The 17491-nt window shown below is 35.4% G+C and overlaps 1 protein-coding gene across 2 annotated transcripts in view; it reads left to right on the top strand.

Moving 5' to 3' along the window:
- Positions 1 to 17491, top strand: part of DIAPH2 (diaphanous related formin 2) — an 881199-nt gene that overhangs the window by 522066 nt on the left and 341642 nt on the right. For both annotated transcript variants that reach the window (XM_045817492.1, XM_045817491.1), the window contains one exon: positions 6452 to 6576. In XM_045817492.1, coding sequence (XP_045673448.1) covers positions 6452 to 6576 — 125 coding nt within the window. The remainder of the gene's footprint in view (positions 1 to 6451; positions 6577 to 17491) is intronic.

The raw sequence follows: 17491 nt of genomic DNA, 5'->3' as shown, positions 1-17491 counted from the left end.
AGGTGATGGGATTAATCCAAAAATAAACACATCTACATATCACATAGACATAGACAACAGTGTGGTCATAGCCAGAGGGAAAGTGGGAGGGGAGGGTGGAGGTGGCCAAAGGGAGGGGAACTGGGGATGGAAAGAGACTTTGGTGTGGCGGGTGCATGATGTAGTGTGCAGATGATGTTTTATTGATTTGTATACTTGAAATATGTATGGTTTTTGAACCAGTGCCACCCCAATATTCACATATATACATGAGGGGGATTCAAAAAGTGAAATTTATTTATAAAACTTTGTGTATTCTTATATGTTTAAACTTCAGTCACCTTCAAAGTACTCTCCATTTGATGAAATACACCTTTTGAGGTGTATTGAGATGTTTTTCCACTGCTCAAAGCAGATTTTTAACTTGTCAGTTTTGAGGCATTTTAGTGTTTCTGCTGTTTTTCTTGTTTCACCTCTTCCACATTGGCAAAATGTTTCCCTTTGAGGCTTTTCTTCATCCAGGGAAACAAAAATATGTCACTCTGGGCAAGATCCGGTGAATATGGAGGATGGGGCACAGGATGTTTTGCTCAAAAATTGCTGAATACTCAACATGGTGTGGTCCAGTGTGCTCATAAATCATTCATTATGAAATGGGCAGATGTGTTAAAAGATTCTGTAAAAAAATTCACTGAAGATGAACACAGCCTCTCGCAACACCACCACCTGTTACACTGATACAGATGGGTTCCTAGAACACTCACCCACTGGGGGGAAGCCTGTATTACAAGCGGCCCACTCTCCAGAAGATAATTCCAGTTTTGGGGGGTCCCCCTCCTATATATAAAAGGCAGATAGTCAAGCACATTAATTCTTTTGTAACATGTTAAAAAATCTGTTTCCTTTTAGAGAAGTCTAGAAAGCCAAAAATCCCCCCAAAACCTAATTTTAAGTGTCTGCATGGAAATACAGGCTAAAAGTTTTAATTTCCAGAAATATTGTTTTAATTTGGAACCTGCTAGTGTCTCTAACAAATTGGCTGCTCATTAGTATAATTGTCAATGGTTCACAGACCTAAAATTCCATGTACCTTAAAAAACCTACAGAGAAGACAATCTAAGTTTAGTTTTCTCAATTAGAAAGAAGACCCATATTAAATTAAATCAGGCCATAGCGGCATAGGAAGTAGGGAGTGACTGCTCTTTTGTGGTTGTTCAGGTACATCTAAATTGTTGTTTAATTCTTGGGGGCACATAAGTAGGAATACACACAGTAGGAATAGGGCACATACAGTAGGAATTTGTAGTAAAGGAGGGGGAATGATAGTGAAATATGAAATGAAAATTTATAGATATAACAAGAGAAACTATTTATCAAATCACTTAACTAGAATGACTGCTTTTTAAGAGAGATATTATTTTCGTTTTGCAAGTCAGGAAATGGCAACCCAGAGTTACTAAGTGACTGACTCAAGGTAACCCAACTAATAGCTGGTATGGCAGAAATTAGAATCTAGCTCAGTCTAGCTTCTCAGACCATGCCTGTTCTCCAATATAAATAATATGCCTTTGTGCCAGTGGGTACAGATTTTATTTCAACTGTCTAGCCTTCCAGGTACTAGAGACACTACTTTACGTTTACAATTGACTGAGAAGACATCATTTGGCTCATAGCATACCCCTGCTTTAGAGTAGAACATACCTCAGAGTTTTCATGAAGATTAAATTAGTTAATACATGAAACCACTTAGAATAATGTCTAGTGCAAATTAATTACTCAATAAATGTAGCCTGGAAAGATTGAGAAGATGCTAGTGACACCATTCCCGTAAAACAGGGAGTAGACTTGATCAGTGTGGCAATAAGGCAAAATGCAGTCTGATCTGATGGTTAAGAAAACTTCAAGTAAGCTGATGTTGATTATAAGTGAACATTTTTTTAAAAAGTTTTATCAAATGTAGAAAAGGGAATAAGCCACTTAGGATAGAGCAAATCCTCTGTTCTGGATCTAGTGCATGCACCGGGTACATTGCATAGATTCACTGGGTGCCCCTTCTGTGCCACCATCCACCTCCAGGCCTGAGCCAAATGATTTATACCCCATCCAGAGCCAGAAGTTCAGCCACTTTGTAAGAGAATTTCACCAATGAGATAATAGGAAATGAGAAGGAGCCAGCACGTGAATTGCTCAGTCTCTGTAACCAGTTCTTACAAGTTGCAGTTGTTTCATTTGTCTTATTTGGAGATGAGAACTGACTGCATGGTTAGTGGGGCCCAATGCAAAATGAAAATGCAGACCCCCATTTAATAAATGATTGAGAATTTCAAAATGGTGACAACAAAGCATTAAAGTACCGACCCCTTCTAAGCACAGGGTCCTTTGCCACTACACAGGTCACATGGCCATTAGGTTGGCTTTGATGGAGACAACCTGAGATACTAAGCAACCAGCTGTATTTTTTATACAGCTCTGGTCAGTTCAGTAACTTATTCTTGCATCGCTTTCTTCCATTTTTCCTCATACCATTTCCCTGGGGTCACACCCCACCATCACCCTTAGTAAAGTCTTAAAAAAGCAAGATTCTTCTTAGTCTCTTTTTTGAGAAACATAGGGTGGGGACTACAAAAAATGATACTTTTTCTCCCGCCTTCTGAATTCTTCTGGCTGGTCTAATAATCAAATTATCAGAGACAAATTAACATGAGAAAATCCAGTATTTATTATAAGGGCATGGGGAATTCATCTAGACATGATGAATCTGTGAAAATCCCAATGACATTTGGCATTCCCAATGAAGCAACATTGACTATATAACATATTTTGGACAAAGGAGAAAAGGGGGAAGAGGGTATTAGGTTTCAGAAGTGAGAATGGGCCATTTTCAGGTAGTTGAGGAAGAGTAGAACATACACAGCAAGAAAATTCTTTCCGGCAACCCAGAAACAATGGGATACAAGAGTTCCCTAGCTTAGAGACACCTTCCTGAAGCCCTCTTGTTTAACATACTTCATTCAAATTAGGCAAGGCAGCATCCTATGATTCCTTTCCTGAAGCAGGTTTTCCTGTCTGAATCTCTTGGGCAGGGAAAAAAAAGGAGCGTTGAAGTTTCTTTCTGCGTCTTGGTTCTTAATAAACAGCTTAAAATCAGTACCCCAAAAGGCAGCATCAGGGTAGCAAAACTGGTTTCCCTCAGTGACTATGACTCTTTGTTACCTCAGTTTTTAAAACCTGAAGGTCTGGTCCAAATCCCCTTTGATGTCACTTATAACTCTAAGATATCATGATTCAACCAAATTTAAAGGTATACATTTTCTCTAATGGTATTGTTTCTATAGTGTAGCCACAAATTTACATGTGGGCTAAAATCCTTACATTATTACAGTTCCAGTAGTTCATTCTTTTTTCAATATAAATTAATAACTAATTAGAGGGGAAGAATAGAGAAGCCTAATAAAGAAAGGTGTTCCTTCTCTTCTTATCTCAATCCCTCACTTTCTTGTCTAAGCATCTTCTGCAGCCCTGCCTCCTCTGCAAATAATTAGACATATGCCAACTTTCTGCTTCCTTTCCACACTCACATGATAATAGATATGGTAACTTTCAGTCACTATGACTGTATCTAAGTTCTGAATGCACATTCAGTTGCAGAAATGAGCATAAATTTAAATCTGAACCAAAATTTCTTGAGATATACATGATCATTCAACAAATATTTATTGAGGGAAAAGCGAAGAATTAGATATGGATCTTACCATTAAGTAGCTTTAGGTTTTATGGTGGAGACTGTGTTAATGTACACAACAATAAAAAATCCCATTCAAAGCAGAAACTAACATGTGGAAGATCACTTAAACAAAAGTGCCTATAAATGATAGAGAATTTAGACTAGAACTTTGGAGGAACTTATTGAGAACTAAGGATCTGACATGTGAAATTGCAGACAAGAAATATCTGGAAAGTAGTGTTTTATTCAGAATTTAACCTTAGGGTAAAAAGCAATGTCTGGATTAAAAATAGTCTATTGTTATTTGAGATATTTGGACTTTTGTATGCATAGCAACTTGCTCGGACTATTTCTGTATTTAACAATCAAAAGATGAATTCTCCTTTTCATCCTCTTTTTAATACTGAAGTTACTATTGCTCTTAGTAGGAGGATTACTATTGTGGCCTAAACCTGGCCTTTGGGCATTTTGTTTTTTTGCATAAAGTTCCTGATGTATTATTTCTTCCAGGCAACCAACATGACATAAACAACTTGTCAATTTTATATCTTCAGGTTTTCAATTAAGCAAATGGATAAGGAGAAATCTTGTGAATAATTAGCAAGAATTAAGCAGAAAACCCCACAGTGAAAAAATAATTCAGTTTTAAAGTCAGAGAGAATGATTTCCTCCACAGCTAACTCGTCCTCTAAATACAGCAACGAATGATTGCTAAGCCATTAGCAAATTTTTGGGCAAGCAAAGAGCTATTAGACTTCTTCAATAAATAGTATTTTTCAAGCTCTGTGGATCTAAGTAAGTGGCAAAAAAAATTGTACAGAACTCTTTGACATATTTATAAGAAAAAAATATGTCTTTAGTGTTGGCACCTGATTTTTCAGTTTCTTGAACTTCCATGTATATAAGGTTTGCCTAGAAAAAGTCCATCCATTGTTAGTATAATGAGAGCGGTTTGTGCACATCAATGTAACCTGGTAGCCAAGGAGAGTGGACTGGAATGCACATGCATGAACAATGAAGACTTCACTATAGTGGTCAGTAGGGGTGGTAGACACTATTGAGCGAACATGTGTATGGTGTGGCCGTCACATTCAAAATGACTGAGCAAGCAGAGCAACAAATATGCATCAAATTTTGCATTAATCTTGAACATTTCTCTGTGGAAACTATTCAGATGATTCAGAAGGCCACAGTTATGGGCAACTGGTGATTTGCAGCTTTATCACCGCGATGCACCCATTGATGTATCATGTCTCATGTAGAGGGGTGTTTTTGGCAAGACATCAAATCATCCAGGTGACTCAGCCTCCCTACAGCCCAGATTTCGTGCCCTGTGACTTCTGGGTTTTCACAAAATTAAAATCACCTTTGAAAGGGAAGAGATTTCAGATCATCGATAAGATTCAGGAAAATACGTTGGGCTGGCTGATGGCGATTGGAAGAACTGTGTGAGGTCCCAAGATGCCTACTTTGAAGGGGACTGAGGTGTCTTTGTCCTATGTACAATGTTTCTTCTATCTTGTATCTTCTTCAATGAACATCTCTGTTTTTCATATTACATAACTGGATACCTTCTGGACAGGCCTTATATAAGGAAATTATGACTCATGGAGTCATAAATGTATGCAATCAGTGTGGGGACTTTGTATCAGGAAAGTTTTACCAAAATTTGTCAGGGGGTTGATTTTGTCACATATTGAAATTTTCATTGTAATTCTGATGATATGCCTCAGAATGAGACTGGAATTTACTTAAAAATTTTTAGTATTATTTTATTTCTGTTTCATAGTTCTTTGATGAAAAACACAGTGTTTCAGAGGTCTGGAATTAAGAACCAATGTCACAGGCTACCTATCAAATTATAAAACTTACCTAGTCTTTTCAACTAGAACCCTGGCAGATGCCATTGATATTGATAGAAATGTCTTCATATCTAATTGGTCATCATGTAGTAATAGACTATCTATCTATAAAATAATATTAGATTTTTTAAGTACCTCTCTGAAAATAATTGATCATGAGAGATCTGGAATATGTATTTAGGGGAATTTCAATACAATACTTAAAATCATTGGTTGTCAGTGAGGGGAGAAAAAGAAAAGTGCAGAGACTATTTGGGATAATGAAAGCAAGTGATGATAATGTAGGAAGGCACACTGAAAATTTTTGGGTGTGTATATGAATTTGTGTTGGCTGGATTTTGCTCTAAATTCTCTATATGTATCAATAGTTATTTTTAATATCTCTATGAGTATGAAAAGTATGGGTACCAGAGGATGGAACTTTTAGCATAGATGTTGGTTTATACAACCTAGAATACTTCAACAAAAGAAAAATATTTGATCCTGTTCTGTAATTTAACCTTAAATTATTTATAAAGTCAAGAACGTGCTTTGATAAAAAAAGATCTCTTTGAACCTTAGTTTCTCTTTAATCTTCAAATTAGATTTAAAGAATGAAATATTAGAAATTTCATCAATAAATTTAAGTAGGAATACATTCATTTGAACTAATGGGTGACAGAAATGGTGACATTCTCATATTAAACCTGAAAATTTGATATATTATATTACACATTTCACTTAGTTAATGGAGAGTAGAATTTTTATGAGCAGTGAATCAAAAATGACTTGACTTCATGGAAGTCTTTTCCATATTAAAAAATACTTTAACTGATACAATTTTCTTTTAATCTTTTTCTGAAATACCTAATAAAATATTCTAAAGGCTTTGCATATTGTTCTTCAGTTTCAGCTCAGATTCTCAAGAGCAACCTTGCAGCAATGGAACAACAAATTGTTCATCTGGAACGTGACATCAAGAAATTCCCCCAAACAGAAAATCAACATGATAAATTTGTGGAGAAGATGACGATATCCTTTATTTAAACATTTTGTTTATATGTGTGTGTGTGTGTGTGTGTGTGTGTCTGTGTCTGTGTACTTTCTGGATAGTTCCAAACTTATTCTGTTCACAGTAGCTGAAGTTTTGTAAAGGCTGTTTTTATATTAACAGCATAAATTTTAGTTTATGATGTTTTGAACCAGGTACAGTAGCCAAGGGAACAATTACATAAGAAAACAGTGCCATTTCTCAAAGAAGAATTTTATTTGAAGTCTCACAAGATACACAAGGTAAGTCTTATGAGGCTTGATTAGACCTAAACCAAAACAAAACAGAGTCTCCTTATGTAACCATTTGCTTAAAGGAAATTATCAACAGGAGAAAACTTATTTTGGTCAGAGATTTTTTATCTTTATTATGTATGCAGCTTTTTTCCCCTGAAGGCATGTATGCATTTTCAAGGGCAGAGGATGACTAATAGCAGTAGATTAAAAGAATTGTGAAGGATAAAATGTATGCATGGGTGAACAGATGAATTGATTAATAGATTATATATTTAAATAAGTCACAGTAACTATCTATATAACATTAAGCATTTCCTGATAAATAAATGGTTTTAAGCTTTCATTTTACATATGTTATATCTGCATAAATTACAGACATATGAAAAGGAAACTTGAGAATTAGCATTTAGTTTGAATTGTTTAATGTTAAATCTGGTGTCTAGAGATAAACCACATTAGAGCTGTGTTTTTTTTTTTTTTTTCAATTTGGTTTTCAAAGGTAAAGCCATATCATACTCCTCTGGGTTTAAGGAAATATCTTGAACTGCAGATTGATTCACTGTTTTATATATCTAGAGGGAATAAATACTGTAAATTATTTATCTGATAATAAGTAAATTCCTTTAACAACTATATGACAGTCACCTTGTTTCAAGGTTAAATCCAGTGCCTTTTTCTTCTCAAATATGCTTTCTTTCCTGCCTAATTCGTAAGTTACTGTATGGAACATGAATTGCCTGAGAATGGCAATTTAGATTTACGTTAAAAATTTTTTATTCATTCTTAGATTTTTGGCTCATAAATTAATATTGTTTTGTGTGGTCCTTTAGTAATACTGAGTACTTTCATAAAGAGGAATATTGTAAACAAATTTGCAGGTGATTGGAGGCAGGAAATTCTCAAAAATAACCTTGGATTACATAACTGCCCACAGTGGGATACTTAATGTGAAGATTTAGCTTTATTGCTGACTAGATTAGTCTTTTGAATAAGTTATATTGTCCTGTCGCTGAATATACTGCCTAAATTTTTCAACTTTTGATTTTGACTCTTTTTAAAAAGATTTTATTTATTTACTTTTAGAGAGAGAGGAAGGGAGGGAGAGAAACATCAGTGTGCGGTAGCCTCTTCCACACCCCCTCCTGGGAATGTGGCCTGCAACCCAGGCATGTGCCCTGATTGGAATCGAACCAGGGATCCTTCAGTTCACAGACTGGCACTCAATCCACTGAACCACACCAGCCAGGACTGATTTTGGCTTTTGCATCTTATATTTCAATTAAATTTCTGATACTTTTTGTTCTTTTTCACATTTCCTTCTAAATTGGCGTGTATGCACATAATAGCTTGTACTATTGAGGAGTCTTAGAAAAAGAAAAGTAATTTCAAACCCACATGAACTTGGCCTGGACTCTTTTATTTTATTTCTCTCTTTAAACAGGTAATTAAGCACTTAAAAATGAAAATCCAGAGTCTTGCATATCTGCATGTTACAGATGAATGGTTGGTTATTCTTCATTTAAGTGGCACACTGAAGTATGACTATTTGTCTATAAGGGTATTGTAAACTGTATTAAAATGTATTAAAATAACTTTATATATCATATTAGAAAAACAAATAAAATATTCAGCAATTTATTTTAGGGAAAAAAGTTAAAATATTGAGTAAAATTGTTTAAAAACTCCAAATTAATGAATTATAATGATAGAACTATTGCTGAAGTTATTCTACCTCTAGAGAACTGAATGACAGTCTACCATTGAAAGTTTTGAATTTCTTGAAAATGACAAAGAAAGTGCATAATCATCATATATATCTATGTTGTATGAATTCTTGTGCCTACTTAGTATTTTTCTACTGTTCTGGCAGATTCAGAAGAGAAGGATATTTTATTGAGAGACATTTGATTCTGTTTTAAAATTAGAGCCATGATTCTATTTCTAGTATAGGATTCTTTGTACTGGATGATCTTTCCAATGTTTTTGTCCACTGCCAATAAATTGGTTAGCTTCAGGTCACTGGCCCTTTAAATTGAAAAACTACAAGCACAGTATGGGAGTAGTTTCCCTTGAAACTAACCATACCTACTTAAGCAGTAATCTCTTTATAAGCCCTGCAAGTCCAAAAGCTGAATAAACACCACCACACCTCTGAGCTTTTAGAAAAGTAGCAGTGCTATAGTTAGCAACAATGGCATGACAACCAGAAAACATACAGATTGAATGTACAAGTTGAATCTTCACTAAATCTCTAGGTTGGGCAAAGTCCCATAGCCCCTTATGTTTACCCTTGCTCTTTCCATAATATTGATTAAACACTTTTAATATACTAGGCATTGCCAGGCCATGAACATACAGCTTTGCATAATATAGAAAACTTGACCTCTAGCTGCTAATAGTCTGGCATTTCCATGCTTCCCTATCTTTCTTTCCCCATGGCCATGATCATGTCTGGTGTTTTATATTCCCATCACAATATGCAGCACTTAGCAATATGTAGAAACTCAGTATGTGTTGAATCACAGAATATTAGAGCTAGAGAAAATGGGGATCACCTTGTTCAAGCTATTACTTAGTATTTTAAAAGGGATATTGTTAAACAATAGTAGGTTGTGCTTATAGCTACGAAATTTTTCTTCATGTAAATCTTCTCAGGAACTTAAAGAAAACTGGGTGACTTTTTTAGAGCATGCATGTAAAGTATAATCAGTTTTAGAAGGGATAATCCCCAACTTTATAAAGTCAATGTCAAAAAAAATTGGCCAACAAACAAGTGAAATCTCTCCTCTGAGTGAAAAGGCCCAGGCTAATTCCTGCCTCCCAAAGAACAGCCATTGGATTTAGAAGAATGGTCATCACCTCTGTCTCCCTTTCTCTACCCCAAGTTGGTTGCTTGTTCTGGATGCGGCAGAGGAAGAAATTATACTCTACCATTCTAGGTTTTTCCAGCTGGTCTAATAAAACAATCAACATGAGGTAGATTAACAAGAGAAGATAACCAAATTTAATTTCGTACATACATATGGGAACTCCACACATATAAGAGGTTTAGAGACTAAAAGAGTAATGAGATTTATATGGCACCTTGAGCCAGGGAGTGAGGTGTCATGCCCTGAGCCTTCACAGGGAAGGTATGCCATTCATAGAGTGAAAAGAAAAGGCCAGATGTTTAGTAATTAGAAGTTTGCCTTGCCCTATATATAGGTCAGAAAAAGTTATCTCTGATAGTAACTCTTACTGCACAACCCCGAATTTAAATTCTTTAAGAGAAAGATAACTTTCTTAATGAGCCCACAGGGTCTGATTGCCTTCAGCTCAAATTAATCAACATGTCAAAATGGCACATCTTGGAGAGGCCTGCTCTGAGCCCCTGAATAATTAAAAAAATAGGTGAAAAGAGTAAAGTAAGCAAAATTGTGTAAGACTACAAAACATGGAGAAATGGAGAAAATTCTCTTATAAGTCATAGTAGGGATGCTCTAGGATCAAAGGGAATGATCTATCATGGACATAATAGTCCTATATATATTAAAATGTGTATTGTTAAAAATCATGATAAAATTTTTGAAGAAATTATTTGTTTTCCTAATTTTTTAAAAGGCAAAGTTCTTAGTATTCATGCTAATATATTCATTGTAATAGTATTGGAAGTTTTTAGTTCAACTGCTTGTACTGTGAATTGAAATAGAATCTATAATCTAAAGTTTATACTGTGTATCAGACATTGCCTAATTTTATATACTTGAGCTTTTAAAAATGTTGCTATTTATTATTTTCCATGTCTGGATAAAATTGACCATACTCTGCCTAGGATAACTTCAACAGCTTCTGAAGTTATTTGCCATAGCCCATTTGTTTTTCATTCATAAATATGTAGAGGTCACCTGTTTTTAGTTTTTAAAGTTACCAGTAATTATGTAGTCTGTGTTAGTGTTTTATGTGGATTGCAAATGCTGGTAGGGTGAGGTTCAGAATCACATATAGTTTCAAAGACTTGAAAAATAACCCATGCTTAAGAGCTGAGATGGAGCATTGTGAAAGAACTGCTTGCCAATCCTTAGGCCGTTATTTTTAACTTGATATTATAGGTGGATTCTGAATTTTACAAGCTCTGTTTTCTGGAGAGTTTTTCTTTCTTCTAAATCAAAGTATCAGTTTTACTTAGTGCTCCTTCCCTTGTCTGACAGGAAAAGCATTGTTAAATAGAGCTTCTTATGTTTTTCCATTACCATTTAACTCCCTTATATTCCCTTACCCCTAAAATCCCCACACTGGTGTCCATGTCCATGAGTCCTTTTGCCTTTTTGCTCAATCCCTCCAACAACTGACCTCCTCCACACCATACCTGTCACCTTTCTCTCTATCTATGACTGTTTCTATTTTGCTTGTTAATTCAGTTTGTTCATTAGATTCCACATATAAGTAAAATCGTATGGTATTTGTCTCTCTGTTCGGCTTATTTCACTTAGCATAATGTTCTCCAGGTTCATCCATGCTCTTTGAAAGGGTAGATTTTTCTTTTTTATGACCAAGTAGTGTTCCATATGTAAATGTCCCATAGTCATTTTGTCCACTCATCTACTGATGGACACTTGGGCTGCTTCCATAGCTTGGTGATTGTATGTAATACCACAATGAACATAGGGGTGCTTACATTCTTTCAGATTACTATTGTCTCTTTTTTATTGTACAAGTACAGTTCTCTCCATTTTTACCCTACCATGCCCCACCACTATACCCATCCCTGCCTCCCACTCTCAAACCTACCCCCCTTTGATTTTGTCCATGTGTCCTTCATATGTGCTCCTTGGTGGCTCTTTCCTTACTATCCCTCTCCTCCCTCTTCTGTGGTTACTGTCAGTTTGTTCTTTATTTCAGTGTCTCTGGTTGTATTTCGCTTGTTAGTCTGTTTTGTTGATAAGGATCCACTTATAGGTGAGATCATATGGTATTTGTCTTTCACTGTTTTCTTTACTTCATTTAGCATAATGCTTTCCATTTCCATTCATGCTGTCACAAAGGGTAGGAGCTCCTGCTTTCTTTCTGCTGCATAGAATTCCACTGTGTAAATATACCACAGTTTTGTGATACACTCATTTACTGGTGGGTAGTTGGGTTGCTTCCAGCACTTGGCTATTGTAAATTGTGCTGCTATGAACATTGGAGTGCATAGGTTCTTTTGGATCGGTGTTTGAGGGTTCTTAGGGCATAATCCCAGCAGTGGAATTGCTGGATCGAAAGGCAATTCCATTTTTAGTTTTCTGAGGAAATTCTATACTGTTTTCCACAGTGGCTGTTCCAGTCTGCATTCCCACAGACAGTGCACTAGGGTTCCCTTTTCTCCACAACCTCGCCAGCACTTGTTTGTTGATTTGTTTATGATGGTCATTCTGACTGGTGTGATGTAGTATCTCATGGTGGTTTTAATTTGCCTCTCTCTGTTGGCTAGCAGTGCTGAGCATCCTTTCATATGTCTCTGGGCCCTTTGTATATCCTCCTTGGGGAAATGTCTGTTCAAGTCCTTTGCCCATTTTTTTAATTGTGTTGTTTGTCTTCCTGGAGTGGAGTCCTATAAGTTCATTATATATTTTGTAGATCAATCCGTTGTTCAGATGTATCATTGGCAAATATGTTTTCCCATACAATTTGTTCTCTTTTCATTTCAATGCTGTTCTTTTAGACGTGCAAAACCTTTTTCTTTTGATGAGATCCCATTTGTGTGTTTTTTTTAAGTTATTGAGAACTCATTTTCTTTTTTTTTAAGATTTTATTTATTTATTTATTTTTTAGAGAGGGAAGGGAGGGGGAGGAGGGAGAGACAGACAGACAGACAGACAGACAAGAGAAACATCAATGTGCAGTTGCTGGGGGTCATGGCCTGCAACCCAGGCATGTACCCTGACTGGGAATTGAACCTGGGACACTTTGGTTCGCAGCCCACACTCAATCCACTGAGATATGCCAGCCAGGGCGAGATCCCATTTGTTTATTCTTTTTTACATCCCTTGCTCTAGGGGACATATAGGTGAAAATGTTGCTGCGTGGAATGTCTGAGATTTTCCTGCCTCTGTTCTCCTCTAGGACTTTTATGGCATCACGGCTTATGTTTCAGTCTTTTATCCACCTTGAATTTGTATAGTATAAGTTGGTGATTGAGTGTCATTTTTTTGCATGTAGCTGTCCAGCTCTCCCAAGACCATTTTTTGAAGAGGCTATTTTTACTCCATGTTGTGCTTCTGTCCCCTTTGTCAAATGTTAATTGACCATAGAGACTTGATTTTATTTCTGGCCTCTCTGTCTCCTCCATTGGTCTATGTGTCTGTTCTTATGCTAGTACCAGGCTGTTTTGATTACAGTGGCCTTGTAATATAATTTTATATCAGGTATTGTGATCCCTACTTCTTTCTTGTTCTTTCTCAATATTGCTGTGAGTATTTGGGGTTGTTTGTGGTTCCATAAAAATTTTTGAAGTCTTTGTTCTATATCTGTGAAACACACCATTGGTATTTTAATAGGGATTGTGTCGAATCTATAAATTGCTTTGGGTAATGTGTGCATTTTACTGATGTTAATTCTTCCTATCCATAAACACGGTATATCCTTTGAGCTTCTTATACCTTTAAATATTTGTTATGATCCATTCTTAACATCTTATACTGTCTGAAAGCACATTAAACACAATGTTAATCATACTGCTTATGTCCTGTTGACAAACTTCTTACCACATTTACTCACATAGATTTTGTTAATGGCAGGGCTGTCTGTTGTACCAAATCACCTTAGCTTTTTGATTGACTGCTGGCTAAATCATTTCAAGAACTGGAGGACAGAGAATGACTGAGCAGCTGGGGCACCATTAACACTTGACAAGAAGAGTTGACAGAATGTTAATTATATTAACACCCTGTCAACTAATATCAATGCCTAGGTTTTCTTGATAGTATGAGGAAGAGACATTTGAAGAGTTTAAAAATGTAGTTACTGAGTAAGCACATTGTATTTGCCAGATAATTCAAAACAGATTTGTATTCTGTTCTGCACTGTAATTATGTTAATTTGTCTCATTCTTTATTAAGAGAATTATTTCTAAAAATTTGAAAAAGTTCACATGTTATTTAATCAAAGTTACATTAATTACCTTTGAGAACATGCCAGTAACAGGCTTTAGTGAGATGATGATCCACACTTTGTGATGTAAATGCTATATGAAATTGACAAAACAAAAACAAAAAGAACCCTCAAGAACAAAGCCTTTGTGTCTTTTTCCTTTTCTCTTCTCTCTCTCCCTCTCTCTCTTTCTCTCTCTCTCTCTCTGTATGAATGTATTGTAGTAAGGCAGGCTATTTGCTACCTCTTTAAGAAGAATGGAGAACTGAAGACTAGATTGGAGGGGAAGTTCGCTGGCTCTGACTCTTGAGTTTTTTTACCTTCAGTTGCCTGCTGATCGCAGATTAAAGAAAAATTAGGAAGTTCAAAGCAAAACTTTTTTTAATGAGAATGCTCTGGGAGAGAGGGTTCAGGAATCAGGAAAGTAAAACAAAAATGAGATCATGGTCAGTAGTGGACATAATGCATACATTGAAAAGCCTAATGTTCTAGAAAAGCATGTGAGTAATCTGCTTTGAAATATACACTCTTCGTAATGGTATTGGGAGCTTTTTTTCAATTTGTCCATTGTTTTCAAATAAATGGTATAATTACTTATACTAATAATAAATGTAAAATAGATAATAGAATAGTACTAATAGCAACTGTTTAGTGAAAGTGCTGGAAATATGAATATATCTGTTATATGTCTGTCCAGAAAGTATTCAGCCATGTACTTTGAAAGAGACATTTATTGAAGAAGATATAAGGTACAAGAAACATTGTACATAGGATAATGATGACTCAGTCCCCTTCATAATGGGCACCTTGCAACCTCACACAGTTTTCACAGTCACCATCACCTGCCCTGTCATATTTTCCTGAATCTCATGGATGATCTGAAACCTCCTCCCTTTCAAAGACAATTTTAGCTTTGGGAAATGCCAGAAGTTGCAGGGCACCAAACCTGGGCTATAGCAGGGCTGAGTCACCCAGGTGATTTCATATTTCACCAAAACACTCTGCATGAGACATGATGCATGAACAGGTGCATTGTTGTGATAAAGCTGCCCATCACCAGTTTCTCATAGCTGTGGCCTTCTGAATCATATGGATAGTTTCTGTGGAGGAGTGTTGAAGCTTAATGAAAAATTTGATGCAGATATGTTGCTCTACTCTCTGAGTCATTTTGAATGAAATGGCCACACAGTATACATGTTCACTCAACAATGTCTACCACTCCCACTGACTAGTACAGTGAAGTCATCATTGTTCACACATGTGCATTCCAGTCCACTCTCCTTGTCTGCCAGGTTACATCAGTGTCAAGGGAACCATTCTTATAGTAACAGTGGCTGTACTTTTTCCAGGCAGATTATATATATGTATAACCTCACATATATACATATAAATGTATATATACAATCTCAAGTGATTTTTAAAGCAACCTTATGATGTGGGCACTATTTTTACCCCATTTTATATTTGTGCATATTGAGGCTACAGAGGTTTGTAGTTCAACTGCATATGTGAGATCCTGTACATAATAAGTCTGGTTAATGAGAGTGTGGAAGACAAAGAGTTGTCTCTACAGGCATCACGGTTCCATTGGCTGATCTATTAATTAAATCTATACAAGACAGATTGACAAAAGAAAATGACCAAATTTAATACATATATGCAAGCATGGGAACCCCACACACTGCATTGTTACCGACAGAAAAGGAAAGTGGAAGATGATGACATTCTGAGCTAAGGAAGACCTTGAGGTGTCAGAGGGCAGGAAGGTCATTGCAGGATGATAAGAAGAATGAATATTAAGTAATTAGAAGTTTACCCTGCCCTATAGAAAGGTCATAAAAAGTTATTTCTAGTGGTAACTTTTATTATGGATAAGGTCCCTAATTTAAATTATTTAAGGGAGAGGTAATAATCTCTCTTCAGCTCCCAGGGCCTTGATTGCTTTCCACTGAAAATAACCCACATACCAAAGTGGCATATGTTGGGAAGGCCTGTTCTGAACACCTACAAGGACCAGGATTGAAGCCTTCTATTTGTAACCATGATATTGTGCTGCCGCTGAGATCAGAAGGCTTCATAAATCAGAGATGAACTGAATATTTGTTCACTGTGAAATTATTGCTTCCTTTCCATTCTCATTCAGATGGGAAATGTTTTCTTTTTGAAAGGTTTGTAAGCTAATTTTAAAATTAGCTGTTCACTTATACCATCTCCAGAATGCCTTTCCTAGTTATAGCAATCAAAATTAATTTCCCTGTCCCCTATGTTTTGATATATATTTAATACTTCATTGTACTTGCAGACTTGCCTATACTCTACTTATATGCCTATATGTTTTGCACTCTGGGTTATAAAATCTCTTCAGATACATATTGTTATTCATCTTTGAGCACTCTACAACAAACAGAGCATAATGATTTTTAGAAAGTTGTCTTAATAAATATTTAATTAAACACATTGATGTTTATTGTACAATGATTAATGTTAAACAACATTCTGGGAAGTAAAGAGTAAACATTAGCTATATTTTATCCTGGCATGACTTCGGTTTGACAAGAGAGAAAATCTAACATATTTCTAATGTCATCCCTTAGTTATATTTTGATTTAAAATGAGGGTATTTGTTAGGAATTATCTTTTAAACTCTTAGAAATCACATTCCAAGAAACTGTCTAAATGGAGCATATATATATATATATATATATATATATATATATATATATTAGTATTAGTCAGTACAAACATTTTCTATTTGAAGAGTTTTGCTCTCTCGAACTTCAGCCTGAAGTTACATAGACTATGAGCTATATTTTCCAAACTTCATTTGTTGAATTGATAGGCATTTTATGTATATTGCTAATGGTGAGAAAAGAATATATTGCTAAATTGAAAGATGCAAAAACTTTTTCAGGCCACTAGAGTCTCAACTATATATCGTCTTTTTTCAGAACATACAGTGAGACAATTTGTCAGAATGAGTTAATATACTCCCAACCTAACAAATTGTCATCATTCCCAACTGAAGCTAAGTTATAAGTGATTAAAACCTTTTTTCTGGGATTTATTTATATTGAATATAAATGGTATATTTGTAAAGCTTGAGAAAAGTAAATGATCCACTATGGTTATGTTTTTTTGTGTATGTGTGTGTCCTAGATAATATATAGCATATACGTATATCATCTGTATAGATACATATGTAATTTAAAGCCCTTTCGCTATTCACAAGAGCATAAATGGAGTATCATAGCAAGGAATCTATGAGTTTGTTTCCTTTTGCTTTGATTTGAAATTTATTCTAACTCTTTATTTTCAATCATGAAGGACATGCATGGTATGTTAAATACACAGTTTATAGGCAATGATGAGATATTAGTGTAGGTATTCAACTAATACACTCTTGCAGCAAAATCTCAATCATTTACTATTTTCATAAGAAAAAATATATCAGTATCTTTTTCTACAATAGAAATCTGTTTAGTTATTTGTAATTAGAATCTGTGACATAGCTTATGAAAATTATAGCAAATAAACAGGTTTTTATTTAATATTC

Source organism: Phyllostomus hastatus, unplaced genomic scaffold, assembly GCF_019186645.2.
Source record: "Phyllostomus hastatus isolate PE091 unplaced genomic scaffold, TTU_PhHast_1.1 phas_scaffold_28, whole genome shotgun sequence".
NCBI lineage: Eukaryota > Metazoa > Chordata > Mammalia > Chiroptera > Phyllostomidae > Phyllostomus > Phyllostomus hastatus.
This window is presented reverse-complemented; position numbering and strand designations above follow the sequence as displayed.